Source organism: Chionomys nivalis, chromosome 8, assembly GCF_950005125.1.
Source record: "Chionomys nivalis chromosome 8, mChiNiv1.1, whole genome shotgun sequence".
Classification (NCBI taxonomy): Eukaryota; Metazoa; Chordata; class Mammalia; order Rodentia; family Cricetidae; genus Chionomys; species Chionomys nivalis.
Window position 1 is genome coordinate 57,066,728 of NC_080093.1, and position 27,837 is coordinate 57,094,564.

At 50.6% G+C, this 27,837-nt stretch overlaps 1 protein-coding gene across 1 annotated transcript in view; it reads right to left on the bottom strand.

The window, feature by feature from the left end:
* Positions 1-27,000, bottom strand: part of Kndc1 (kinase non-catalytic C-lobe domain containing 1) — a 46,706-nt gene extending 19,706 nt beyond the window's left edge. Inside the window, exons 1-13 of the mRNA XM_057778049.1 lie at positions 26,531-27,000; positions 20,678-20,876; positions 19,914-19,972; positions 14,114-14,260; positions 13,642-13,759; positions 11,783-12,519; positions 8,542-8,656; positions 7,763-7,834; positions 7,601-7,662; positions 2,003-2,161; positions 1,457-1,534; positions 806-899; positions 8-170 (exon numbers count right to left, since the gene is read on the bottom strand). Coding sequence (XP_057634032.1) covers positions 8-170; positions 806-899; positions 1,457-1,534; positions 2,003-2,161; positions 7,601-7,662; positions 7,763-7,834; positions 8,542-8,656; positions 11,783-12,519; positions 13,642-13,759; positions 14,114-14,260; positions 19,914-19,972; positions 20,678-20,876; positions 26,531-26,632 — 2,105 coding nt within the window. The 5' untranslated portion in view covers positions 26,633-27,000. The remainder of the gene's footprint in view (positions 1-7; positions 171-805; positions 900-1,456; positions 1,535-2,002; positions 2,162-7,600; positions 7,663-7,762; positions 7,835-8,541; positions 8,657-11,782; positions 12,520-13,641; positions 13,760-14,113; positions 14,261-19,913; positions 19,973-20,677; positions 20,877-26,530) is intronic.
* Between the last annotated feature and the right edge of the window lie 837 nt (positions 27,001-27,837).

The following is a 27,837-nucleotide window of genomic DNA, read 5'->3' on the forward strand; positions in this document are numbered from 1 at the left end:
CACTCACCTGGCAACACCCGTGTCCTGAGCTAGGACTATGGGCTTAAAGTGAGTGGCCTCGGAGGTGAAGGCCGCTGGTAGCTCGCAGGCTTCTTTGCAGCAGTGGGGTAGACTAGGCACAGGTCCTGGGACAGCGACAAGCTTGGTATCACTGCTGACCTGCAGGAAGCCTGGGGACAGTAGGCAGTTGGGGCCAGAAGGATCAGTGGGCCTTTGTGTGACCCTACACATACGATCCCACAGCAGGGCACCCATATGTCCATCGGCAGTTCTATGTCAAGCTTAGCCCTGGAGCCTAAGGGTGCATGCGTGAGTGCGTGTGTGTGTGTGTGTGTGTGAGAGAGAGAGAGAGAGAGAGAGAGAGAGAGAGAGAGGGAGGGAGGGAGGGAGGGAGGGAGGGAGGGGGAGAGAGAGAGAGAGAGAGAGAGAGAGAGAGAGAGAGAGAGAGAGAGAGAGAGAGAGAGAACACCTGGGAAGAGCTATAGCAAGGAGACAGGGCCTTAGCCAGGAGGCTGCGATGCTGCTATAAGGTGGGGTCTGTTATCCACTGGCTTATAAATGATGAAGACTGGGGAAGGAAGGTTGGGACTGACTGCGAAGAGCACCTGTAGGTGGCAGAGTCCTCAGTGAGGGAGGGTAACGCTCAGGCCAAGGGCAGATAGCACGCTCTGACCTGGCCATCCCGCCTTATGGGTCAAATGTGTTGCAAGTGTCCACTTGGGGCAGGACTACAATGGAGGACAGGGGTCAGCTGTGGCTAAGGGGTACAGGGGCCAATGAGCGGGAAGGCTTGGGCAGTGCCCACCTGGACTACTCTCAGGAGCAGGCTCCATGGGAGGTTTCAGTTCAACCACTGAGAAGGCATTTTGGAGACCGATGGTCTCTTCCTCTGGGTGAACCTGGAGTGGAAGGTCATAAATGGTCAGTTGGGGTCCACTGGGGCTGAGAAGGAGGTATTGTATAGATGTGTGCTTTACAGTCACCAGACATTGCCTCCAGGCTAGTTCAAGGAGGTTTCTGTGGCATGGGGGAGCTGGCACAGGCAGAGTCGGAGCCATCGGGCCCCTTCAGGGAAGCTGGGTAGCTTTCTAGGGAATATTAAGATGGTGGAAACCAACCCCCAAAGTCTGCCAGAGAGCCCAGTATTCCAGCCCAGTACCTGTAATCCTCAGTTTGCATTCCCTTCTGGGTCCCCCTCCCTGTTAGGGGATTACAAATTCCTATGTAAAGGTTGTGGGGGGACCAGAGAGGAGGCAGTCTTCCTGAGGAAGTGCATGCATTGTACAGTGGTTGGCATCACATCTCGGCAGGGGCTGCTGGGAAGGCAGCTGGCTAATCACTGCCTCTTCCCTAGATTCTCCCTAAGTCTCCAAAGCAGCTAGAGACAAGCAGGGCCCTGTGGGAGCAAGCAACAGCATGGCATAGTCCTTGTGAGTTTTGGGAAGCATTGTCTTGCCTTGCAGGTGGACGCCCGCAGGTGGGCCAGAATCTTGCTGCTGTCCATGCCTCGTTGAAGGAGGTAGCTGCTGCACACCTGAAATAAAGATGACATACCTCCAGGATAGCGCAGCAGGGCAGGCATTGGCTCTGTTGCACCTGCCCCATTTCTCCTGATACCGTAGGGAACATTTGTGACAGAGACCCTTGGCACTTTTCTGCATAATCCTAGTCCTGGGCAGCCTGGTGTCTAGATTTCCTGTCATAGCTGTAAATAAAACTGAAGAGCTGGAGTCTCAGATAACAGGGGCTCGGGTGGGGGGTGCCATGGGTTGCCTGGTATTGGGGAGTTGAGAGGCAGGCACTGGGAAGGAGGGTCACAGCAGGACTGGATCAGGACCATGTACAAGATGTGGCAATTCTTTGCATGCTGCCTACACGGGTGAGAGGCATTCTGAAGATAACTGGTTATCAGCTTCAGCATCATAGGCTGAGGCCATGAACTCCCTACTGTCCCCCAACCTAACCCTTGAGACTTTGAGTAGGCCTGACCATAGTGTGTTACCTTGATGGCCTCGGCTGCAGACGGCCGTTCTGAAGCATGGCGTCTGGCCATATCCAGAAGGAGGGTCTTGAGCCTGCGCGGCAGGGCCAGTTTGTGGTCTCGGGGTACACTGAACTTGGCTGCTGTCCAGAGAACTGCAGCCACACAGTATACAGACGCCTGGACGGTGGGGAGACAGAGGAGGAGAAAGAGGTAGTAACAGTGGGAGCAGGGGAGATCACCAGGCCTGACGGCCCCCACCCAGAGCACAGTCCCTCAGATCAGTAGCTTGCTCAGTGCCAGCACCAGGTCCACTCCCCCATTCTGTTTGGTTTTCAGACACTGCAAAAGACCCCAGTAGGGCTTGCCATCTCCTTCCTCGCAAGATCAAAAGGTCAATAGTTTGAAAACCAGTTTCTAATCTATCACCCAGAACCTGCGCAGCAGGAACTCCATGCCAATTAACAGTGGCTGCCACATGCTTAAGAACCGGCTCTGAGTGGACAGCTCTCGGGCTCACAGAGCAGCCGCTGCCTCTCTGATGGAGGGGTGCACTGCACAGGATTTGAGATGTTCTCTTTGTCGGGCCAATGGCTCATACTGAATGCTCTCCTCAGTTTTTACTCAACTGCATCATCAATAGAAGCCTTTGGCAAATACATGCTTCCTCACACGTGCCTGGGAGATTTTCTTTGATCTTTCTTTAAAAAAATTTTTTTTTTTGAGTCAGTGTTTGTGCAGCCCTGGCTTTCCCGGAACTTGCTCAGTTCCAGGCTGGCCTTGAACTCACAGAGATTTGCCTGCCTCTGCTTCCCAAGTGCTGGGATTAAAAGCGTGCGCCACCCCACCCCCTTCTTTGATCTTGATAGATAACAGCAGAATAAAGCCTAACAGTGGAGAGAGTCATGCACCTTTAGTCCTGGCATTTTGGAGGCTGACGCAGGTAGATTTCAGAGAGTTTGAAGCCAGCCTGGGCTACCCAACTTCAAAATAATCAGCTGAACCCAAAACTCTGGGTAGAAGATTACTTTTTTTTAGCTCCTGATTTTATTAGCCATTTTTTATCACTGCTGTGATCAACACCTGAGAAAAACAGGATAAAGGGATATTATTGTCCGTGGCTGACTAAAGTCCCAGATCTCCTTTGAAGTTTAGGCTTTAGCTCCAAGCATTAACCTGTCAGGGACACACCTTGGCCTTGCTTTCCTTTGAAGTCTTCCCTTTGAGCCTCCAGGGCTCTTGTAACTCCTGCGCTTTCAGCAAAAACAAAACAAAACAACAAAAACACAATAGCACTCCGTGGATGATGCCGGGCATACAGTCAGCTGGAGCAGCAGCCACTTGGACCATGGCTGTAGGAGTGTCTGAGAGTCTGGAAGGCTGAGCTCAGTGAAAGGAGTACCGGGAAAACATTTTTCCAGGCTCATCTTTGCAAACAGGTCACCCTGAAACAACATTCCTATCTTTACCGGCAAGGTCTTATTAAAAGCCTTTACAATTGGTCCCCATGGGTGGAATCAGGCCATTCCTGAGGTTCCATCCAGGCATGTTCCCCATTGTCCCAGCTCAAAGTATTTGTCTTCTTCTTTTTTTTTTTTTTTTTTTTTTTTTTGGTTTTTCGAGACAGGGTTTCTCTGTGGCTTTGGAGCCTGTCCTGGAACTAGCTCTTGTAGACCAGGCTGGTCTCGAACTCACAGAGATCCGCCTGCCTCTGCCTCCCAAGTGCTGGGATTAAAGGCGTGCGCCACCACCGCCCAGCAGTATTTGTCTTCTTAATGGTTCTAGTCTGTTCAGCAATCTCTTGCCTTGGCCCCAACTTTCCAGATGCTTCTATTAGGGGCAAACTGCAATTCCACTCTACTTTTTGATCCCAAGTCTCACTGTAAATTCTAGTGAAAATCAGTCTCAGCAAGAATCATGCCACAACCTAAACTATGTGGTATCTTGAAACTTCCTCCATAAATGTAATTAGTCCACTACTTTTGAATTTAGTCTCTTACTGAAGTGATTTGCCAGAATGAAACACAAGCGACTTCCAGTCCATTTCCCAGTAAGGTCTTCTTTTCACTTGAAATCATGTGTGCCCAGCCTTTTCTGGTGGCATTTCTATCAGCATTTTAAATTAACTTCCTTCCTCGCCTCTCCCCCACCTTCCTTTTTTCTTTTTCTTTCTTTCTTTCTTTTTTTAAAAACAACAACAACAACAACAACAACTTTTTCCAGACAGGGTTTCTCTGAGTAGCCCTGGCTGTCCTATCCTGAAACTCGCTCTGTAGACCAAGCTAGCCTCCAACTCTGGCATTCACCTGCCTCTATCTCCGGAATGTTGGGGTTAAAGGCGCACACTACCTCTTTCCCACTACTGTATTGAACTTTTACCAGAAACCATAGTTCTTGTGCTTTTATTTTGCCCTTTGAGCTCTGCTTACAGCTTTCGAGGGCTTCTCTAGTCTGCCTCATTCAGTGTTAACAAATTTCCACAAACCAATTCCCAGGGCTTTAGAACCACTTTCCAGGCAGTCAGAACAGTCAGCCCGATCTCTGGCACCAGGGCTGTTTATATTGTTTACTTTAAAAATTTTATGCATGCGGGTTTTGTTGATTTTGTTTGTGCACTGTGAGAGTGCAATGATCCCAGAGACCAGCAGAGTCTGATCTCCTGGGACTAGAGTTACAGATGGTTGTGAGCTGCTATGTGGATGCTGGGAATTGAACACAGAACACAGGTCTCTAGAAGAGCAGTCTGTGTGCTTAACCTGAGGCATCCCTCCAGCCTGCACCAGTTTTTTGTCTGATTGTTTTGCTTTTTGTTTTTTTAAAATTACAATGATAAAATAAGTACTTGGTATATACAACTTTGTTTTTGTTTGTTTGTTTGTTTTTCGAGACAGGGTTTCTCTGTGTAGCTTTAGAGCTTGTCCTGGAAATAGAGCAGGCTGGCCTCGAACTCACAGAGATCTGCCTGCCTCTGCCTCCTGAATGCTGGGATTAAAGGTATGTGTCACCACTGCCCAACTTGAAATACACAATTTAAAGGAGGTGTTAGTCTGCCATGGCAGGGGGATAATGTGGGGCAAAACTATTATAGTGGCCAGGAAAAAGTGTGAGTGGGGTAGAGCGTGGTACAGCCCCAAGGACGTGTCTCCAGTGAGGACTTACTTCCCCCAGCTAGACTCCGCCCCTGACTTACTTCCCCCAGCTAGACTCCCCCCTGAAAGCTTCCAGGACCTCCCACAGCACCACCCGGGGACAAGTGTTTTAACACACCAGCCTGTGGGAGACAGTTCATATTCAAACCATAGTCTGGCTGATAAACAAAATAGTAGTTGAGCCACAATGTGTGCATTTGTAATTCCCCTGATCCAAATATTCTTTCACAGCCAGCCTCTAGCTTCCACGGATTCACCAATGCACAACTGTCATATTCCAGACACTCAGGGTACAGACAGCCCAAGAGCAAAATCCACAGCCAACTGAAGCCACATGCCTGGGAAAGTGCCAGTTCAGTGTTTACTGAAGCTTTTCTTAAATGAAGCCTTCTTTTGACATTTAAAATATTTATGTGTATGAGTGTTTTACCTGCATGTATGTATGCATACCACATGAATATCTGATGCCTTCTGAGGCCAGAAGAGGGCACTGAATCCCCTGGAACTGGAGTTACAGGTGGTTGTGAACTGTAATTCGAGTGCTGGGAATTAAACCTGGGTCCTTTGCAAAGCTGGCCAGCGCTCTTAACTGCTAAGCCATCTCTCCACCCTCCATAATTCTGTTTGAATGTTTATCTTACATCCGGTGACCTTGCAGAACTCACTTCTAAGTTTTAGGATGGTTGTTTGTTTGTATGGTAGATTCCTTGGATTCTACATAAACAACCCCATCTATAGTCTTATTTCTTCAGCTAAAGTTTTTGTGCTTTTATTTTAGAATTGTGTGTGTGTGTGTGTGTGTGTGTGTGGTATTTGCCTATGTAAGTGCAGTGCCTAAGGAAGTCACAAGAGGTCACCAGATGGAGTTACAGGAGCCACCTGCTGTGGCTGTTGGGAATAAAACTCTGATCCTCCGGAAGAGCAGTGCACACTCTGAACCTTTGAGCCGTCACAGAATCCCTGGATTCAGGGGCTTGAACTTGGACTGTTAGGCTTGCTTAGCAAGTTGTTTACCCACAGAACCATCTTGCCAGCCCAGTGCTGCTTAGAAGTACAGCACTGTTAGAGTCTATGATCCATTTTTAGTTCTCTTTTTTTCCCTAACAGGCTCTTTGCTTGCTTTCTTTCTTTTTCTTTTTTCAAATAATCTATTTTATTTTATGTGCATTGGTGTGAAGGTATCAGATCCCCTGGAACTGGAGTTACAGACAGTTATGAGCTGCCACATGGGTGCTGGGACCTGAACCCAGGTCCTCTGGAAGAGCAGCCAGCCCATGCTCTTAACCACTGGACCATCTCACTGCAGTCACAGGAGAGAATTTTGACACAAATGTGCTTGCAGAAGATTCTAGGTGAAAGGTCATCTGGAAGGAACTCACTGCCATTTGAACTGTTTCCCCTATACATAGATAAACTTTTTTCTCTTTTGATTTCAGCTTTCAGAGGTTTTACTATAACTTGGTGTTGGTTTCTTTAGGTTTATCCCCCTTTTCTTTCCCATTTCTTGAATGTGTATTGCTATAATTGGATCTTTTTCATTCATCACTTGCTTACTCTTCTGCCTCACCCATTGTTTTCTTTCCTTCCACAATTCTAATGACACGAATGTTCCATTTTCTAGGACAAGTTCCTCAGGCAGGTTCAACTTTTGGTCTCGTGTTTTTTTCTTGTCCAAACATCTAAGGTTCTAGCTCCCCCGCAGCTGCCGTGGGTGGATCCTCAGCATCAGAGCCAAGGCCAGTGTACCTCTGTGCTCTCCGTCTCAGCTGGCCAATGGGCCCCGTGTGCATTGCATAAGCAGCAGGCGCCGGCAGGGCGTCTGAAGTCACCTTGCTTTTTCCTGGCCCTCTGGCTAGGAAGCCTGGCCTCGGGGAGGCTCTGTTTGCCTCTGCGGAGTTTCCCAGGGGCCATTTCTCTAGCAGCGGGTCCAGCACATGAGGATGAAAAACCACTGGGCTTGCTCTGCCCTCTTTGGTGTCATCCTGTTCCCTTACTCCTTCCGCCCAAAACGTTTCCGCCTTGCCCCTCAAGGCCCCGCCCTCTATATTGTCCCTCCCTCTCCCCTCAAGCAACCTGGCCCCTGCCCTGCCCAGTACCAGGTGAGTCAAAGTTAGGAGGATCAGCTGCTGTGGTCCCCAGGGTGGTGGTTTGCACCAGGTTCTGAGTGTAATTTAGCTAATTTCTTTTAAAAAATGTTTATAAAAAGCCTGTTAGCAAAAGAAAAATAAATAAATAAATAAATAAATAAATAAATAAAAGCCTGTTAGCCTGTTAATGGTGGTGGAGTCTAGGCCCGCGGGATAGGCGTGTCTCCCGCCCAAGGTTCCAAGGCACAGCGTTAACTTTCAGAGGACTGCAGTGAACGTCGCCCCAGCAGCCCCACACGCGAGTTGGGTGTCACGTTTGTGCCATCAGGCACCACGACCGAGTGGGCAGAGGGCGTGGATGGCGCAAGAGGTGATGCGCTTACCTTCTCCGTCACCAGTTTCTCTTCAGACACCTCGGGAGCCAGGAAGAGTGAGTTGTAGGAGCCTAGAAGTGCAACCACAGTTTGGTTTTCCTTCCCACTTTAGCAGACAGCTCTGGTCCTCCGCCCCCGACTCTCACCCCTCCGAGAGTGGCCCGTGTGTACCATTGGCAGGGGGTGGTCCGAAGAGCACAGTCCCGTCCTCAGCCACCAGCACGTTGTCCAGGCACAGGCGAGCTGCAATAGAGCAGAGCAAGGATGCAGCTGCATGTGGGCAGCTCTCTCGCCAGCATCAGGGGTCTCCAGGACACAGAGAGAGCCCAGAGAGACCTGTCAAGATTGGACAGGTACCTGAGGGCCTTTCATCCTAACAGGCAAGAGTTTCCTGGGAACACTATTGGGGCATATCACCCTCATCATGTTAAGAATAAACAGGAGGGTGGGTGGGGACACGGCCCACACTGCTCTGCCCTTGGGAATGGCTGGGTGAGGGAGGTTGGGCTTTTCAAATTTCCCAGACTCATGGTTGAGAGGCAGCTTAACAGCAGATTGTCCCTGGAGAGTATTTCTCTGAGGATGGCAACCTGGTCCCCTCAGGGGCTACCTCCATTGCTGCCCATGGCACCTTGAGAACACAGATGAACTGTCCATTTATCTGTCTGTCCAGCAGGGTTGAACACGCAGGGTCACACACTAGTGTAACATCTTGAGCCCTTCCCTCACTCCTGGGGGCGGGGGAGGGAGGTCATTGGCTTTAGAACCACATTTTAGACAATTGTCTCTACTGTCCCTATTTGTGCCAAGACCCAGATGCTTCTCCTAGGGTGTGTTGCTGGAGCAAAGCGAATCATTGCCTTGGGCACACAGCCTTGACTTTGCTACTCCCCTCTCTCCCTCCCCAGCTTTCGGGCCCAGGGCTCAGGCAGAGCAAGACGACCCATCACCTGGGTGCTCCATGTGTGTCTGCAGAGTCCTAAGGCAGGAGAGGCACAGGGCCCACAGCTCGTACTCTCGAAAGGGCCGGCCTAGCTTAGACAGAAGGTCCTGCAGGGAGAGGCTCTGTGGAAGAGACGGGTCATGTAAGAATACTCAGTCCACTTGGTGCCAAGAAAGGGTTTCCATGGAGGGTGGCAGGCGAATAGTGACTCGGTTTCCACATGCAGCATCCCCTGTGCAAGGGGCTGGAAAAAGGCTCCAGATTCAGAACTGGTGTGGGCGAGTGCATGCAGAAACTGGAGTCCTCAACCATGAAGTGGTACATCTGCCACAGGAAAAGACAGCAGTTCCTTAAAGAAAGTACAGGGAATCACCCTAAGGTCCAACAATTCCACTTTTAGGTTACCCCAAGACCTGAAAGGAACCTGAAGTTGACAGTTGTCTGCCCAGGTTCAAGGCAGCACCATTCACCAGATCCAAAAAGGGGGAGCAGCTCAAACATCCACGAATGGATGAATGGATAAAGAAATGTGGCCCAGGGGCTGGAGAGATGGCTCCGTGGTTAAGGTCATTTTATTCTTTTGTAGAGGATCTTTCAATTCCCAGCACCTACACAGTAGCTCACAGTCATACATAAAGGCAAAACATTTGTAAAAATAAATTAATGTTTAAAAAAAGGGAGAGAAGAAATGTGGGCCATCCATGGGGCAGAATATTGTATAGTATTGCTCAAGCTTTAAAAGGAAGAGATTTACTTCCCTGTGTATGTGTGTATATATGTATGTGAGTGTGTTTAGTAAGTGTGTGAGTGTGTATTAAAATACATAGCATAAAACATAATGTTTTAACTATTTCTAAGGGCATGACCCAGTCAATAGAACATCCAGGAGCTGGGTGTGGCACCCGTGATGCCAGCATTTGAGAAATGGAGTCAGGAGGACCAAGAACCCAAGCCATTTTTGGCTCCATAGTGAGTTCCAGTACTGTTTGGGCGCCATGAGACAAGAAGAAAAAAGAGGAGAAAAAAAGTCCCTCAGTGTTGATTATTGGTGGATCTTGAGGAAACAAGCTAGACAACAGAACAGAAGCTGTTGGATTTCACACATAAGGTCACATTTGTATGATTATAGAAGGCGAGCAGGCTGGGCAGAGGGATGGAGGGGAGTCAGTGTTTGCAGGAGGCAGAGCTCAGCTGTAGAAAATGGAAAACCTCTGGAGCAGTGGTTCTCAGTCTTCCTAATGCTGTGATCCTTTAATGCAGTTCCTCATGTTGTGGTGACCCCCAACCATAAAATTATTTTCATTGTTACTTCGTAACTGTAATTTTGCTACTGTTATGAATTGTAATGTAAATATCTGTGTTTTCCAATGGTCTTAGGAGACTCCTATGAAAGGGTCCTTTGACTTCCCCAAAAGGGGTCGTGACCCCCAGGATGAGAAAGGCTGCTCTGGAGATAGTGAGATGTGAATGTCTTTAATATACTGGGCCATGCACTTAGAGGTGGTTGAGATAGTAAATTTTGTGTTTATGTGTATTTTAACACATCTTCAAGCAAAAAGAACCAATGGGGCCTAGAAGATAGCTCCTGCCTGGAGAGGCTACCAGGAGGTCTGGGAAGGAGGTCACCACAGAAGTATACATGTTAGCAGAAGCTTTCAGAAGCTGCCACCTTCACCTGAGGTGCTATCCACTGGCTCTGTGCACAGGAAGGGTTGATACATTAGACAATTCAGTCCTGTGGTTCCCTACTTACCAGCTCATCTGTTCTGCTTTTGGTAGTGCCCTGTATCCTGGGGTGGGAGCAATGAGCCTTGAAGCTGAGGTGAGAGCTCCCAGCTCTGGTGCATCCCTATGCCGGAGTCTGAGATTTAGTGGGTCCTGGGTATACTCTGTCTGAGGCAGGTTGACCAGATGGTTAGGGTGAAAGCCAGGCTTACTGGTCTATTCTGTTCTCTTCCAAGCTAGAGACCTCAACTCTTCCCCTTGGCAGTGCATTCTCTACCACAGGCCACCCAGCTACCCAGGCCTATGTAGAAGATGGATGGTGTGGTCGGGTGGCTGTGCCCTGTGGGGAAATGCTGGTGACTGAGCATATGTGAGCGTCACAGGCCCAGACAGCACCGATCATCTGCATCACCGACCCTACACCAGACATCTCTTTAAGTAACCACACTGCCCATGGGGATTCTTCAAGTTTTCATCAGTGTACAACTGATAATATACACCCACAGAGTCACCTGCCTCACATACTCCTCTCCTTTGGGGCAACAAGGCCTGGTGGGAAATAGGGCTGATGGTTCCAGATAGACAAAAATGTATGCCGGGCCACTGGCTCAGGTGTCCTCACTCTGAGAAACACATGAGGACACAAGGCTTTGAGGAACCCATTGAAAAACCAAGTGTGTGTGGGGGGATAGCTGGGTGGTGGTGGCACGTCTTTAATCCCAGTACTTGGGAGGCAGAGGCAGGGCGGATCTCTGTGAGCTCAAGGTCAGCCTAGTTTACAACAAGAGCTAGTTCCAGGACAGGTTCCAAAGCTGCAGAGAAACCCGGTCTTGAGAAACAAACAAACAAACAAACAAACAAGAAAAACCAAGGGGGGGAAAACATTCAGTGCTGTGGTCCGTGTCGAACCTGCAGACCCACACACTAGAATTTCATCCCGCTGTGGATATGAAGCTCATGGGACCCAGTCTGAGGTAAAGGCTTGGGAAGTGATTGGACCCTTGAAGCAGTATTACTAGAAGCTGTCTATTCTATTGTGGAAGGTAATGAACCATGGGAATGTACCTATACATGGGTGGACCGGGGCTGAGGAAGTTGGTTCTTTCTAGGCTGTCCTGAGGTGAACTTGTACATCTAGAAAGGCTTGGAGATCCATGCCTGGGGTGACATCCAGCCCTTCCCCCACTTTGCATGTGAAGTTCTCTTCAAAAATAGGGAATCCGAGGTTGGAGAGATGGCTCAGGGGTTAAGAGTATTGGCTGTTCTTCCAGAGGTCCTGAGTTCAATTCCCAGCAACCACATGGTGGCTCACAACCGTCTACAGTGAGATCTGGTACCCTCTTCTGAACTGCAAGCATACATTTGGGCAGAACACTACATAAAAAATAAATCTTAAAAAGATAAATCTTAAAAAGACATTGTTAATTATTAGCCAGGAGTGAAGGCAGGGTGGGGCAGGTCCTGTGTGAGCTGCTCGTCCAAGCTAAGGACAAGCAGCCTTTGACCCCTCCTACTCCACGTACCTGTTCTGTGGCTGCACTTTCCATCTGTCCAGATCCTTCTGGAATCTCCTCTTCACTCCTAGATGTTTGGCTTTCATGGTCTGATTCTCCAGGGTCTACAGGGCAGGGCAAAGGTTTGTACTCTACAGGTCCCCGGCTAGGAGACGAAGCCTCCAACTGCCCTGAGGCTCCTGGACTCCTATGCGGATTGCGGCCTGTACTTGGTGCCTTCTCCAGCTGGACTCCAGGCTCCTCCTGCTCTGGCCACAGTCTGCTTTTGGACTGGGCCTTAAAACCAGAAAGGCCATTTTTCCCCTCCAGGAAGAGCTTTCTGGGGTCTGGGGGAAAGAACTCAGATACGGTCAACTGGTTTCTTGAGCTGGTCAGTGACAGGCAGAGGGTACTGGCCTCCAGGTTTTCCTGCGGTAGCCTGGGAAATGTCTGAGCCTTTTTCAGCCGGCTTCGCCTGAGGATGTCTTTGTCCAGCTCACCCAGGGGGCACCTGGCATCCAGGACAAGGTTGGCCAGCCCTTCTTGTCCTGGGCTCTCACCGTTTCTCATGGGGGCCGACAGCAGTGGTTTTGGGGAGGGGGCTCTGGGACCCTGGCCTTCCTCCTGCTCTGTATCTCTGGAGTCTGGAGGCTGGAGGCCCCTTGGTGAGGGCAGTGCATCTGGATCAGTGCTGAGGTCTCCTGGCATCTTCTTGGGCCCCACATTTCTTGGAGCAGGTCTTCCCCTCCATGTGTTCTCGCTGAGGTCTGAACAGAAGGCAGGATAAGCTTAGATCAGGAGCCTGTGCTAGAGTGGTACCCTGAGAGCCACCCCTGACCCTGTCCTACTCATTACCACAGACTCCTCCCCAAAGTCCTGCACCCCAGATTCCCACTCCTCCCCTCAGCACAGGCACCAGAGGTCCCCAGTTACAGTCTCTGAATGGAGGCTTCCGGGTCTCCCTCTCGACTGAGCTTCCCAGGGGATCAGCTCTTGCCATCTAATTACTTTATCCCAAAGCTCCTCATTTTCCTATTGTGATTACACCAGCCACTCCCTCAGGGGAGAAATGAAGTCTGGTGGCAGGCACAGGGCACACAGTCTTCACACATGACATGTGTAGTGCAGTCTGGCACACATGCTATGGCATACAGCCTTCACACACACACACACATACACACACACTGTGGCACAAAGTTGCATACATGGCACAGAAATTCTGCTGCTTGTTTTACTCAATCTTTTGTCTATGGCTTTACACTCAGAAGTTACCCTCTACTGTTGCTGGGGTGACGCTGGCAGTCACCAGGGCTGCAGCATTACAAACACTGCTGCTTGCTTGTCAGGGAGGACCCTCCAGCCACTCTGAGGCTCTGGGTGGTTGTGGAGGCCAGCATGATCCTGAGACTATGATGAGTTCCAGATGAACTGCAACAGCTTTGCATGTAGAGAGGTAACGCATCAGACAAGGCTGGCTGGAGTCACTAAGCCCGAGTTTGAAAATGCCAGTGTGTGCCCAGATTGTACGTGTGTACATGTATGTGGTGTGCAAGTGAATGTGTAGACCAGTGTGCACACTTACACTGGAGTGTGTAGTATCAACAGGCATTTGTGTATTTATATATGCAATGGTATAAACATGTGAGTGTGTTTACATGGGATACACGTGTTCTGGATTTGAACAAGTGTGTGACTGTGAGTGTGGTATTTACATGGTGTATGTGAACATGAGAGCATGAGTAAAGGTGCATGTTTCCTATATGTGCATAGTGTGTGCTTACTTCTGCGGGTGGTTGTGGAGATGTATACACGTCCGTGTGCACACGTATGACTGTATATGTACACATGTATACATGGGTAGGCATAGACATGTAGGTGGTAGCGCTTACCCTGGAATGCTCCAAAGGACTCAATGGAGAGCACCCTTCTTCCGATGGCTGAGAGGCTGCGGCATAGGCGGCATGAGGATGCAGGCTGCATCTTCTCCTCGCACAGTGCTATGATGCTCTGCAGGTACCAGGGTGCCTCTCAGGTGTGCAGCTCAACAAGGAGGCCTATCCTCCTAAGACCCACCCAACTTCACAGCTCTGGGATGGCACCCATCACCCCCAGATCAGGCCACTTGTTTCCACATGCACTTTCTGGTGCATTAAATAAAAAACAGCAAGGCATACATCCTGGCAGAAAAAGAAGATTCAGTTTTGTCCCTGATAGTCTTTAGTAGAAAATGTATAGCAAAAACCAGCTTCTATTTCAACATAATGCATTGCCTCCAGAGACTAACCAAGGAACCTGGCTGAGGCTGCAGGGTTTGGGCTGTCTCTGTGTGTGTGCAACTTGCATGTCCAGTTGGGAGCTTACCTCCAGGTCTGGCCGGTCCCTGGGGTCTTCTGCTTGCATCTGGCTCAGCAGTCCCTCCAGGTCTGGGCTCAGCCTGGGCTCTAGCTCTGGTTCTGCCACAAACTCCAAGGCAGCCTTCAGTGTGGCCCCCAGGGAGTAGATGTGAGCCTGTGGTACCAAGGAGTGTTAGTACCTGCCCTGCAAGCGACTGCTTTCCCCTGCCAAGACCAGCAAGTCTGCCATTCCTGTGGTTGGTATGTTCCCTGGGCCTGCTGCCCAAGGCATAGAAATCCTGTTCTCCCCAGCTACCTATTTTGCCTTAGGCATTATTCACAAGTAGGAAGTGAGCAGGAGGAAAGAAGAGTTTCCTTTAGGTTTGAAAGTTGGCATTGTCTGGGCTGTGCTCAGTACAGAGGGCAGGCTCTGTACAAGGCTGGGATACCAGGTGTGTGGAAGGACCCCATAGGTAGGTGTGTGTGTGTGTGTGCACAGGCGCGTGTGCGTGTAGAGAAGTCAATGTTATTCCAGAAAGACTAGCTTCCCTTTCAATCTGTTTACAAAAGGAAATCATGATATGTAGTCAGACTCTTTATTTATTTTTAAACTTTTAATTCACAAATAACCATCTATATTTAAGGGGACGATAAGATGTCTCATTGTGTGCGCATTGTGTTGACTTACCTGGTTTTTCTATTTCTTAAAAATCCTGCTGTCATAATGACTGAATTCCTGTAGGCTTTGTTACTATTATAAATGGCTCACTGAAACTCTCCATACAAAAGAATCCATTTACTTTGGGCTGTGTGCTGGTTTCATACATGGGAAGTCTTTTGTTCTTTCAGGCCCAAGTCCTGTGTGCACCTACTCTGGATGCAACCCATGCTGTGTGCACTCTGCTCAGGGTCATTGTCTGCTGCACTCTTAGCCAGTGCTGGGATCCTAACTGCCCTGACCACACTGCCTTTCCAGCCTGATAACCCCATAACCCAATACATTCTGTGAGGGGAATATGGGTGAGGAGAGGGGACTGTAGGGCTGCCTCTCCTGTCCAGTGAGTATCAGCATCCTTATCTTTAAGAGGTAGTACTCACTCACTACCCTGTCACCTCCCCGGCTCCTTGTTCCCCTGGAACTCATCCTGCAGTCTGTAGCCTGAAGTCTACCTGCTCGCAGAGGCCTCCAACCCCTTAATGAAAGCCAGGATCCTTGTTTCATCTCAGCTTGGCTCTCAGGTCCCTGACTCATAGTCTCTCACCGTCATGGTCCTCTGTGTGAACTGCGGTCTCAAGCAAATGGCAGGTGACAGGACTGAGCCATCCTGGCTGGTACCACAGGAGCCCATCAGAGTGACAAGGGCAAGAAAATGGCCTGTGCATGTGGAGGAGGGGACAGTGCAGAGACTGGGGGATTGTAGACTTTTGGAAGCTAGGCAGCCTGAAGGGGTTTTGAATAAGGGGGCTGGCCATACTCAGTTCTGAGAAGACTGGCCACAACAAGCCTGGGAAATTCTAGAACATGTATTGGGGAGTTGGTCTCAGCAGAAGAAGAGAGAATCCGAAGGGGTGGTGAGATGGTGTTTGGAACACGGAGGGTCCAGGGTGGATACCTGGATAAGCGGAGGCACTGAGGCTCGGGGGATACTCCCTGCTGTCTGGCCTCTGTGGGGAGAACATGGAGAAGAGTGAGAGGAACCGGTCTGTAGTGAGAAAAGATCCAGATCAGGAGGAGAAAGGAGTAAGGTCTGGGTCTGGATGGATAACAATATTGACAGTGGAGCAGAGCTATTGCTGTGGATCAGCAAGTGACAGGGGTGAGCACGTGGTCAGCCTGGCCATAATGGGCAACGTCTGTCCAAAGTGAGGCCATTCTGGAGACGCAAGGCTGACTGTGCAGCGTGGGTCTATAGTGGCAGGCCCTGCAGAGCCAGAGAGGAACAGCACAGGGATGAGCTGGTGCTAGAAGGTTCCAGAGTGGGTGTACCTGAGCCAGAGTGTCCAGGACACACACTTAGGCTGTGTTTCTGTCACTGTTTGCATCACCTAACTGCTTAGGACTTCTGGCAGTCTCCCGCAAAGGGTTCCAGAGCAAAGCTAATCTGGGGCAGAACAGAGACCCTGGGCATCTTGACTCATGCTAGGGTCATATGTCCCAGAGTGGACATGGGAACACTTCCCAGGACATGCATAGTCTCTCCATAATCAGGGTTGGGTAGAAAGGACCGACGGTTCTGTGTCTAGAGCATAAGGGAGTCGCTGACCATCCAGGGAACTGAAGCAGTTCAGAGCCCTGGGGCCCCTCTCTGACATACATCCCCAGCCTCCTGTTTCTACTTTGGCTAACCACACAGGTGCTCTGCAGTCAACCCACCAGAAATCCCCTCCCCACAAGGCTCAGCTTCCAGGGGAGCCCCTCTTCAGGATCCTCAGGGTTCAGTGGCCACTTGCTCTGCAACCATGGGATGATACCGCCCTTACAGCAAGAGCCCACTCTCCTTCCCTAGAGGCAGATTTCGGTGCATTTCGATGGCTACTAGGGTAAATATGTAGGCAAGTAGATAAATAAAACAGAATGGATGCGGCAGAAGATCCAGACAAATGGGTGAATGAGCCTGAGTTACGTGGAAAAGGCTGCCTCCTGACCGGGGAACACAAGGATTCACAGAACAAAGGAAGCCTGCACACACTCTCTCTGGTAGGCGTGCAGAGGACATTGCTTCAGCCACAGCCTGACTGGGCCAGAAAGTCAAAGGAGAAAGACAAAGATGCATGAAAAAGTCCCAGTGTGTTCAGAAATAGGAAATGACTGTAGAGAATGAATGCTTTCCAGTGACTACACTCTCATGGCAGTTCGCACCAGCCCTGCTGAGTTCAGCCACAGGAAGCAGGAGAACATCTCTGTTCCGTGTGGTTGGACAGTCACTGCGCGGGTGGGGGCGCCAGTTTCTCACTGTGATGACTCCCTTTGGCTACTGATTGCAGAGATCTAAGCTTTTGAAAAGTTGTGGGTTTGTATACTTGGCACATGTGTGCCTTCTGTGTTTGTGTCTTCCTAAAAAAGGAAACCCAACCTATTCACATAGCTGAATAACTCCTGTCCTAAAAAAAAAAAACCCCAGAAGCAAACATGACATGACAAAGCTCACACGCTGGGGAGGCTCCCAGCCAGAGACAAAGAGCATGGAGGTGGATGAGCACATTCCCCCTGAAGTGAAGGAGCAGCCACTGAACCCAGAGCGAACAAAAGAAAAGAGAGAATCAACCAGGAGATGCAGAGGGTGCTCTGGAAGAACTAACAAGGTAAACAGCCTCTGGTTAGACCAGCAGCAGAAAGAAAGAGAAACCAAAGAAGAACGTCCAGGGCGGGAATAGGAAGTCTGCAGACATCACAAGATGCACAGGGCATCACCTGCACCTGCGGTGCATTAGGCGCATGTTTTCTTCTGCTGTAGTAAAAAAAAAAAAAAAAAAAACCTATTGTGGCAAAACAAGGGCGGTGCTATAACTATTAAAAATTGATGGTAGCTCGAAATCATTCACAAAGGAAGCCAAGGTTCTTTTCAATGAGCCTGTCCAGACTTCCAAGGCATCAGAATATTATTCTTGTACAAACAGAAAAAGAGTCAAACCCAGAGCAATCACAAAATCTGTGCTGGCCAGAAACATTTGTAGGGTGGAAAAGTACCAGCTGCCATAAAAACCCTGGAAGAGCCATAATAAGCACTGGTCAGTCAGATTCAACAGTTCCTAGGAGAGACTCAGCACTTGCTCAGGCTAGATTTTCCTAGGTGGGGAAGGGCGATACTATTAGGACATAAAAGTGTACACAATGAAGGAAATCACATGATCATTTCAAGGGGACAAAAAGAAATATTCATAACACGAACTATGTATTCATGGTAAACCTTGATAAGTCAGAACAGATAGAAACTCATGTGGTCAGGCCAGTACCGTCCACATGGTTCGGTCAGGGTCATCAGTGCAGGATGGGTGGTCTCTGCACCAGACTAGAATCTAGACACTAGATGCTGCTCTTGCTGAGGACTGGAACAGAAATAAGCTTTGTTCCTGGAGGAGGCAATATGAAACACTGCTGGTGATTTGATCAAGGGGAAAAAAAATGAAAAGAACCTCTAAGTTGCTAGAAATAGTCGCAAGATTCTGCAAGATGTTTTGATATTAAAGTGGATAAAGTCAACAAAGGAAAACTGAAAATAAAAACCCGGTGAATGGTAGTTCATGTGCCTCACAGATAGCCAGGACACGGAGCTGGGAAAATGGCCAGCTATCTCCAGACAAAGATGAAATGATTTCTAGCTCATACTGGGTGAAAAAAAAATCAGACGCCACTGATTGTTCACATCAGCGAATATAGGACCATCACCTTGTACGCTGAAAACACACAGCTTTGGCTTGCCAGTCAGTCTAATGAAGCTAAGGAAACCAGCTTCCGATAGACTCGTGTGAAGACTAGAACATTGAAACTCTTGGTGGAGAATGTCAGTGAGCATCTGTTTGACTTCAAGGCCAGGAAGTCTGTTAAGGATACAGAATATCTTAACGGCGGAAGGAGCACTGGTCACTGTTACTCTGTTGTTGCTGAGAAACTGGACAGGTGTGGTACTGCATCCATTCACTCGTGCATTTGGGAGGTTGAGGCAGGAGGATCACTTGAATCTAGGAGTTGTGGACTAGCCTCGTATGCTGGTTACTTTTGTATCAACTTGACTCAAGATAGAGCTATCTAAAAGAAGGGAACTTGTACTGAGAAGATGCCTCCGGAAGTTCCGGCTGTGGGACAGTTACTTAATTAGCCATTGATGGGGGAGGGTCCAGTCTATCGTGGGTGGTGCTATCCTTGGGATAGTGGGCTTGGGTTCTGTAACAAAGCAGGCTGAGCAAGCCAGTAAGCAATACCGCTCCATGGCCTCTGCATCAGCTCCTGCCCTGATTAAGTTCCTGTCCTGACTTCCTTCGACAGTAGAAGTGCAAACCAAATAAACCCTTTCCTTCTCAAGTTGCTTTGGTCATGGTATTTCATCACAGCAATAGTGACCCTAACCAAACCAAACCAAACCAAACAAAGAAGCTCTCTCCCACAGTGGACACATGCAGACACTGGATCCCCTGGAACTGGAGTTAGTGACAGTATTAGACATTATGTGGGAGTTGAGGACCATATTTGGGTCCTTTGCAAGAGCAGCAAGTGCTTTTAGCCACTAAGCCTTCTCTCCAGCCGCCCCCCCCCCAGGCATCTCTCTCTCTTTTTTTTTTTTTTTTTTTGGTTTTTCGAGACAGGGTTTCTCTGTAGCTTTGGTGCCTGTCCAGGAACTAGCTCTTGTAGACCAGGCTGGCCTCGAACTCACAGAGATCCGCCTGCCTCTGCCTCCCGAGTGCTGGGATTAAAGGTGTGCGCCACCACCGCCCAGCCCAGAGGCATTTCTTAAGGGCGGTGAACACCCATAGCCTTTTCTGGCTCCTCCCACAAGTCACTGGTGAGACTCAGAGGTCATCTGATTTGACATTGCAATAAGTGAACTCAGTACCAACCCTGACAGAGATGTCTGAGAGCCACTGCTCCCAAACACCCACATGTTTTCCAGTAGCCACTAGGAATGAAAGCAGGGTGCAGCGTCCAAGTTCCAGCTGCAAAAATTGCTAGCTCAAGGTCATGGGAAGAGCAAATACCCACGACAGCAAGTCCCCAAGGAAGCCCCCCCACTGGAGACAGCCTATTACACTGAGACCACAGGACTATGGTAACGAAGGGAACCCCAAAGATGAAGATGGCAAGATGTGGAGAGTCAACACTTACTAACGCTTACCTCAAAGGTGTTTCCTGTCAGGTCAAACTCTGGGGGCACAAAGGCACCCTCGGGGTCATCTTGGAGAAAAAAAGAGAAGGCGTTCTGATCTTATCCTTTGGTGAAGAAAGCATCCCACCAATCAGAGCTCAGAACTTGGGAGCCTCCTGGGACAGCCCCAAAGTAGGCTGCATTTCCTGGAGCCTCCTTCCCTTTGCTCAGGCTGATGTTCTTAAGGAAGGCTGGCTGTAAGCATCTGAGGCAACAGCACACCATTCTTAAACCGGAAAAGGTCCAAAGGAGAAAAGGAATTTGTTTGGGTTCTTGAAAAAGGAACCCTGGGCTCTTCTTAACTTGAGAAAACCAAACTTTCCCTGGAAGGAGCCTAAAGGGTAGCCGGTCTACCTGGCCAGATAAGTCCTGCCTTCAGGCCCTGTATGAACTTTCTGTAGGCCAGGAGTGCCAGCCTAGGGGGAAAGTGAGCCAGGTATCCTCTTCTGAGGAAGGCCTGAATAGAGCTCAGAATCAGGGCTGAGCACTTCTCCCTGAGGGTGTACATGGCAGTCAGGATGGTGGGGCTTATAAGGGGCCACCCAAACACAGCATCCATCCTCCGTTTCTTCCTCTGTGCTGCCTTGACCAGAGGATCCCACCAGATCCCAAAGGAAACCCAGGTTCGGGCCCTCCCATATGGCCTCAGTTGCTTGGTGCCCACACCCAGCTTCCAGGTCATTCCTGCTGCACGCGGTATCCCTGCCCCCAGCGTGTTCCCCTCATCTCCTCACCGCTTAGCTGCTCCATGAAGCACACGTTTCCACTGGTATTGAATGCCAGGGTGTCAGGCGTGATGCACAAGGTCTGGAAGATGGCTGCGTGGGCGACACTCCGCATCGACAGGCTGCATTCTAGGCACACAGCCCAGGCCTCCTGCTCGCTGAGACCTCTGTCCCGCAGGGAGAGGATGTCAGCCAGAGACACATTTTCCTGCCAAAACAGGCTTGGTGTAAGCCCACAGAGGGCTGCCCCAGAAAGGACCTAGTACTCCGTGCTGAGATTAATGCTCCAGGAAGACAGATGACTCGTGGTGGTACTTCACTTATGGTCAGCGAAAGCATCTTAGGTCAAGCCCTTTTCAGACAGTTATCCTGCTAGTCCTTGAATGTCACGGCCAGGGAGCATTTGATGAAACCACCGGTGTGTTGCCCAGAACAGGCACATGCATATTTACACACATTTGAGTTCACATATGGACACGCATACTTAGCAAAAACACTCCCATACAACAATACACACTGCTATACACACTACACGTACAAGCACAGCTACAGTTGCCCACACATGCTCACACACAGCTGGAATCATTCATACCAGACTATTGTAGACTGCAAGCGTCTTGCCTAGCTGCTGTCAAGTTCCTAGCATCTCCTGTGCTCATGTATTATAGGAGTGGGTGAGCCTTTCTTCGGGAGTCGGGCTGGGGGCTGGTGTAGGCAAAGGATGTGGCTATATCTTGTCTGGGGGAGAAGGCTGATGAAGAAGAGGCAGAGCTTTGGCTTCTCCAGCTGTGGCCTTGGGACATGGGCTGCTCAAGTACAGGCAGATGACAGTTGTTAAAGGTGTCTGCTTCTAGCTGACATTGTAAGGCATCCCCATGATCACAGGTCACAAATGAGAAGACAGAGCGGTTAAATCAACCTAACAAGCAACCAGCCAAATGGATGAAATCAAGAGCAGGATGGATCCTCAAGCTGCTGGCCTGAGCCTTTAGGTTCTATGTGGGTGTTAGATCCTGCATATCCACAGGCCATTTCATTCCTGGAGCTTAAGGTGGGGCTTGGGGAGGTTACATCCCTAGACCTCCTACTCCTGCAAGAGATGCTCTCTGACTGTTAAGCTGATTTTCTAACCAGGGCTCAAGCCTGTGCTTTCTTTGTAGTACCAAGGATCCCTCAAAACTCAGGAGATTGCAAACTCCCAGTGATGCCCACTGAATATGGCTGCAGAGGCACACACATACACCACACACACATGTGTATACCATCCCTCTACGTCTTCACACAGGAATGTGCATGCACAGTGGACAGTACATGGCAACATGCTTGTACATGCATATTCATGCAAGCCTACACAGACACACACATGACGTAGTACGCAGCCTTGTAGACCCTGTGGGGCTGAGCTGTGTAGAAGAAATGAAGTCAGCTCACGATGTGAGTCTGAGTCAGTCCCACGGCAGGGCCTGCCGGCACCCCACTGCTGCTCCTCATGCTGGCCAGCAGGTCTGCCTGCTCACAGCCATGACAGGATGTGCCGCCAGCAGAAGGCAGCCCTGCCAGACTTGCTGCTTGGCCATCCTGCAGCCTACATCACTGCCTCCTACTTAGGTCTGTTAGGAAGACACTCCTGAAAGTGGGGGGAGCCTGGTCAGAGCAGCTGAAGACCTGTGTCCCTCAGTGTCAATCTGTAGTAGGGGTATAAAACTTGGAAAAGCAGGAGCCCGGGGTCACTTGTATTATTCTAGGATGAACCCCACGGGCCCTGAGTCATTGCTTCTGGCTGTGGTCAAGGCTTTCTCCAATGACAGGGTACTCAGCACTTCCACACATGACATCCTCAGGTCAGGGTCTATTTCCACATCTGCAGATCCTGTTGGAGCTCTGCACTAAGAGCTGAGGGACCCCAGGTCTGAATTCTGAACTCTAGGGTCACCTGTCTCTAGGACCTCCAACTGTTCCAGTTTTGCTAGGCAGGAGAAAAGACTATCTTTTGCCCAAATCTACACCACTGGAGAGGAGCAGGGGAAAGTTTTGGCTAATGGGCCAGGGACAAGGATGGCAGACCAGGAAGGACCCTGTTGTTCTCCCCCGTAGATGGGAGCCCACCTTTTGTGCCTTCATTGGCTCCTTCAAGGTGTTACCTGGAGATATGGTAGCCAGTCTACCTGCCCCACAGCTCAGTCCCCAGTGAAATGTTCTCAGCCAGCTGCAGGCCCCTGGCTTTGGCTCCACAAGGTATCATGTCCAGGGGCCACCATAGAGGTGATCTGCTGTGAGTCCCATATGTAGGGCTGGATGGCATTCCCTTGCCAAGCACAATAAGGGTCTCATGCAGACCAGACATTGCAAGCTTCAGGCCTTGCGGTCTCATACAGCTCCTGCCATGGAAATCAGCTGATGGTCTGATCTCCAGTCAACTCAGCGGCTCCAGTTCCCTTATAGAGGCCCATGTTCTCGGTGGGTGAGAGGTTCCCTCACAGTCCAGCCTGCCCCTCATCATCCTTATCATGGTGACACTTAAGGGTGTGGGGTGCGGATCACCTATAGAATTTTCCCGCAGGCAGGATGATCAGTGCTCTGCCTGCAGTATACTGGTGCAAGCTTAATCTGAGCTTGGCTGAAGGGATGAGACCCTGGGGACTGGGGGCTATGCTCCGGAGAGAGACACTTCAGCTGATCTCTGAGCTCCAGAGGCCAAGTCCTTATCTGGTTACCTCAGAGTGCCCTGCTTAAGGGTTTATATGCACTCATGAGCTCCCCTTCCCCTAGACAGACTTGGAGCTGGTTTATAGGGACTCTAGGGGTCATTGTGCACATTTTAAGTACGTTTATAACCAATTAACTTTTCAGCTTATCATAACAGGACCTGCCAACAGAAAACTCAAATTGATGCTGGCACCATTTGTTGGCAGTCTCAGTTTGTGAGCCTCAGCCAAACCCCAGCAGGGAGGCAGGAGCTTGCAAGGTGCTCTGTGGGCTGTGTCTGCCCCCAAGAGCCCACCCTGCTGGCTCAGGGTTCTTTTCTGGTTTTAGGCTGCCTTCTGCTCAAAGCCCATTTGGAAATATTATATAGACTCTAAGGGAATGGTGGGGGAAGTTCCCCTTTTAATAGTAGATTTTCTGCTCTGGGTTCCTGTTCATTTTCAGTCCCCAAGGCCAGCCCAGCAGCAGGAGGAATTTATTTGGTTGGCTTGGAAACAGTGAGAACTCTCTGCTGACACCTAATGTTGCTTGCCATCTTCATCACCAAACCTTAACAAGGCCAATGATATCTCCTACCTCTTGACCAGCACCACTGGACCCTCAACCACAGTCACTTGGTGCCTGCCTGACTTCCTCCCTTTCTGACAGCTATGGCTCCGCCTACATCCAGTCTTACTGGTTTGTTTCTGATTCCATTTTCCATGTCCAGAAAGGCTGACGTTCCATTCCATTTTGAACCTGGAAATGCCATCTCCTCCAAGAAGTCCGCCTTGCATAGCTCCTGGTCAGAGCAACTTTACTGTGCACCCAGGGTCTTCTTGCTGTATCAGTTTAGGAGAGCAGGGACAGAGCATGGTTTCAGCCTCCACAATGTAGGGGGACACGCTGGCCCATTCATGGTGAGCTCTAAGTGTCCAGCAGGTTTTTTCATAGGTACACGGCTTGCTCATATGTCATGCTTCTCTGGAGAAATTGTTAGGATGAGGGCATGGGTCTTTTCATAACAAGAAAATGTCAAGATGATCTCTGGCCAGCATTTCCCACTCCCGCCACAAACAAGGGGCTTGCTCACACGTACCACGGTCTACTGTGTCAACGCCGGCCTTGCTAAGTCATGGTAAGGCCTTCAGTGAGCATGTTTAGCTCTCTACCAGCTATCAAGAGGTTAGACAGTGCATTCCTAAGTCATTTGGACTTTCTTTGAGTCATGACAGGGTAGCGATATTCAGGGGCCCCTAGAGGCTCTGCAGGGTTCTATTTCTTAGCTGTAGCGGAGAGAATTCTGATGTCCCGTATACTCTACACGTATCTTTGATCTGGCCTCACTTCACCTGCACAAAGGCTGTATGGCCTGGGTCACACAGGACCCCAAGGGGTTCTCCAGCACTGAGCTTCAGAATGGCAGCCTAACTCTTTCCCTCCCTCTGGACAGTTTTCAAATGCACCCAGACACAGAAGGCCCTGCCAGGTACAGAGTCATGTGACCCTGATGTATGTGAATTTACAAAACCTTAATGGAGACTGAGCTGACTGCAGAAAGCATAACATCTAGATCTCAGCTGTATTCTTAGATGCAGGACTGTGCTGGCTCGGGGCCAAGCCCCAAAGACTCCTATTTTAGAGAGTAAGTTTTTGTTGTTCAGTTTCTTTGCAGCACTGGCTGTTGAAGCCAAAGCCTTGTGTACACCAGGCAAGCATGCTACACCTGAGCGCCATTACCAGCCCCTCCTGTTTATAGGAAGAAAAGTAGCACTCTTCCCTAGGTAAGGGCCTCACTGAATTTCCCACTGAATGCCACCGAAATGGGGGAATTCCAGCTCACGCTCAGGACTCACCACAGTCAGAGGATAGAAACCTGACACGATACGGCAGCTCTCCAACCCAGAGGGACGGAGGACGGTCCTAACACAGAAGGTGTCAGGGACTGGTAGACAGAGTGCACTCTGGGTGCAAGGCTCAGCTTCAACCTGTGGCCCTGCGTTGATGGAGCGGTACCACCGCCTCAGATGCCAGGCACGGAGTGAGCCCTCCAAGCTCAGTGGATGATATAAAAAGGTGCAGGGGTTCTCAGATCTGCTCCTGGCGCCGACCAAGAGCTGAGACACTCTAGAACACGTCCTGTCCTCCGGCAGTGTTTGAAGACTATGTGCAGAGGGCACCCTTTCTCTCCCATCAAAGCCAGGGCGATGTCCAAAAGGTTTATTTATTTCCTGGCCTCTCTTCTCTGCAGCCTTCAATTGCACCAAAACCAGGCCACTTCAGGGTGGGGGCAGCACCAACCCCAGCACTACTCAGTGGGTCCTGGAGGTGGGGCAGGCAGGAGCTGTGGATGTTTATCCTTTCAGCCCCCACTCCTCCAGGGAAGGGGTCCGGTAGAGCTGTCAGAGCCCTGGCTTAAGCTTCAGGAGGGCTCTGGCCAACTTTCACTCATCAGATGGCTAGGCCAGCTGCGAAGGTGGTTGGACGATCTCTAGTACCAGTGTATTCAATGGCTAAAGAGTGGTGGATTCTTCCATAGGGACTCCAGAACCCGCATTGGAAAGGTCTCCCCAAAGCTCTTGGCTTGGAAGGATCTCCCCAAACGCTCTTGAGGGAGGTCAAGGTGTCCCTGGAAGCATTTTGGGGGTCTGTTTGCCACGCTTTTCCAAGACGTGGAGTTTATGCCTGGCCATCATCTAGGAGCCTGGGGGCGGGGCACCTAGCTTCTTCAACCAGGAGGGGCTCCATGTAGCCCAAGCCAGGTCCGGACTAGAAGCTCTCAGGGGACTTGGGGGAGGGAAGTTCCCCAGAGCAGGAAGCACCCTCAGCGCTGGGGTGGGGTCTCATCAGGCATTCCCAAGCTCACCTGCTTTAGCACTAGGCCAGCTGAGGAGGTCAGGAGTGTACCTATTGTCCCTACCTGCCAGGAGCCCCAACCCCGAATCTGTTCAAGGATTAAAACCAGGAACCCACCCCTCCAGCAGCCAACTTTTGTAGGGACAGTCTCCATTGCTGTCCCATATAACATTCCAGCTTTTCTGTGACGAGTGGGGCTGAGGACAGGAACCCTTAGCAATCGTTACCCCAGGGGCCAGAATCTATACAGCAGGAGAGCTGTGTTTTCCCCACTCTTCTTCCCCATCCCTCCAAGGGGTAGGTGGGTTTCTGGGACCAACTCACCTCGTCCTCCGGCAGGGTGGGGAGCGGCTCGAAGTCGTAGAAGTCCAGGTCCTTGCCATCTTCCTCGTAGAAGCCCCGGGAGGCTGGGTCCATGGCCTGCATCTTGGCGCTTATCAGGGCCTGCGCGCAGGTTGGAACTCCGGCCCTGGACCACGCTCTGGTCTGGAATCCCCTCCCCCAGCAGGTTTCCTCTGGGTCAGATCCCCTCTCTGGCGGGTCCTTTCTCCGACAGATCTCCAAGCTGGCCGCCGCCTCTGTGCCTGCCGGGCTGAGCTGGGCACCGCCAGCTACGCGCGCCTGGCCGCCATGGCAACGCGCCCGCCGCCTGCCGCAGTGTCGCCAAACGGTGGCGCGGGGACGCCTGGGGCGGGGCCGGGGGTGGCGCCCTGAGGGCCGTGGTCACTGGCGGGCTGGGGCCGACTTTGAGCTCCGCAGATGTCTTCGACTACGTCAACCTCCGGGGTGCACCCTCCGCCTGCCTGCGCTGTCCGTGACAGTTCGGGGCGGAGTCACTCCGCACAGCGGCTGCCAGGGGGGTCTGCACCCACCTGGGCTCACAGAGGGTATCAGGGTTGAGCTCACCTAGACCACACCGGGCCCCAGGACTTTCGCAGTTCCCGCCCCACCTAGTCCAGGGGAGGGGTTGCTGCAGTCACTCCAGCGGTAGCTGCCAGGAGGGAGTCTGGGGCAGGTATTAGGTTCCTCAGCGCCTAGTGCCTTTCCCTTGGCTAGGTCCATTGATGGGCAGAGAGTCAGGTGTTCACCCCAAGCACAGCAAAGGACTAGATTGCTCTCCCAGACTTGGCAAACGGCAGGCATTGATCCCCTGCACAGGCAAGTTTTTTAGTTTACGACAGTCTCCCAAATCTTAGGGAGCATCTGGCCCCTTGCTTTGCTGGCCTTATACCCAGATCCTAGCCTGGATGGGCACAATAGTAGATTCTTTAATATGTGCTCCTTGAATGAAAGAGGGTGGGCTTGTAACTGGTCACGCAAATCCCAGGGTACAGCTCACGCTGGGACACTAATTCACAACAGCTAGCCCTTAAGGCTTCCAATTATTGGTCATTCATGAGCTTGTAGCCAGAGTAGGTGATGGAGGGTGCTGGAAGCTTGAGCTGGAGAAAAGACATCTCACAGTTGTGCTGCCCTGGCCTGCCGACTCTGCTGTGATACCGGTTGGGGTTAGGAGGGCAGATGTGGCTCAAACCCCTGGGCTCCAGCTGTAAGGAGTCCTCTGCTTTGGAGATTGAGAAGCTGCCACCCTCCCTTTGCTCAAGCTTTGCTGCTTCTCACCTACTCTCTCC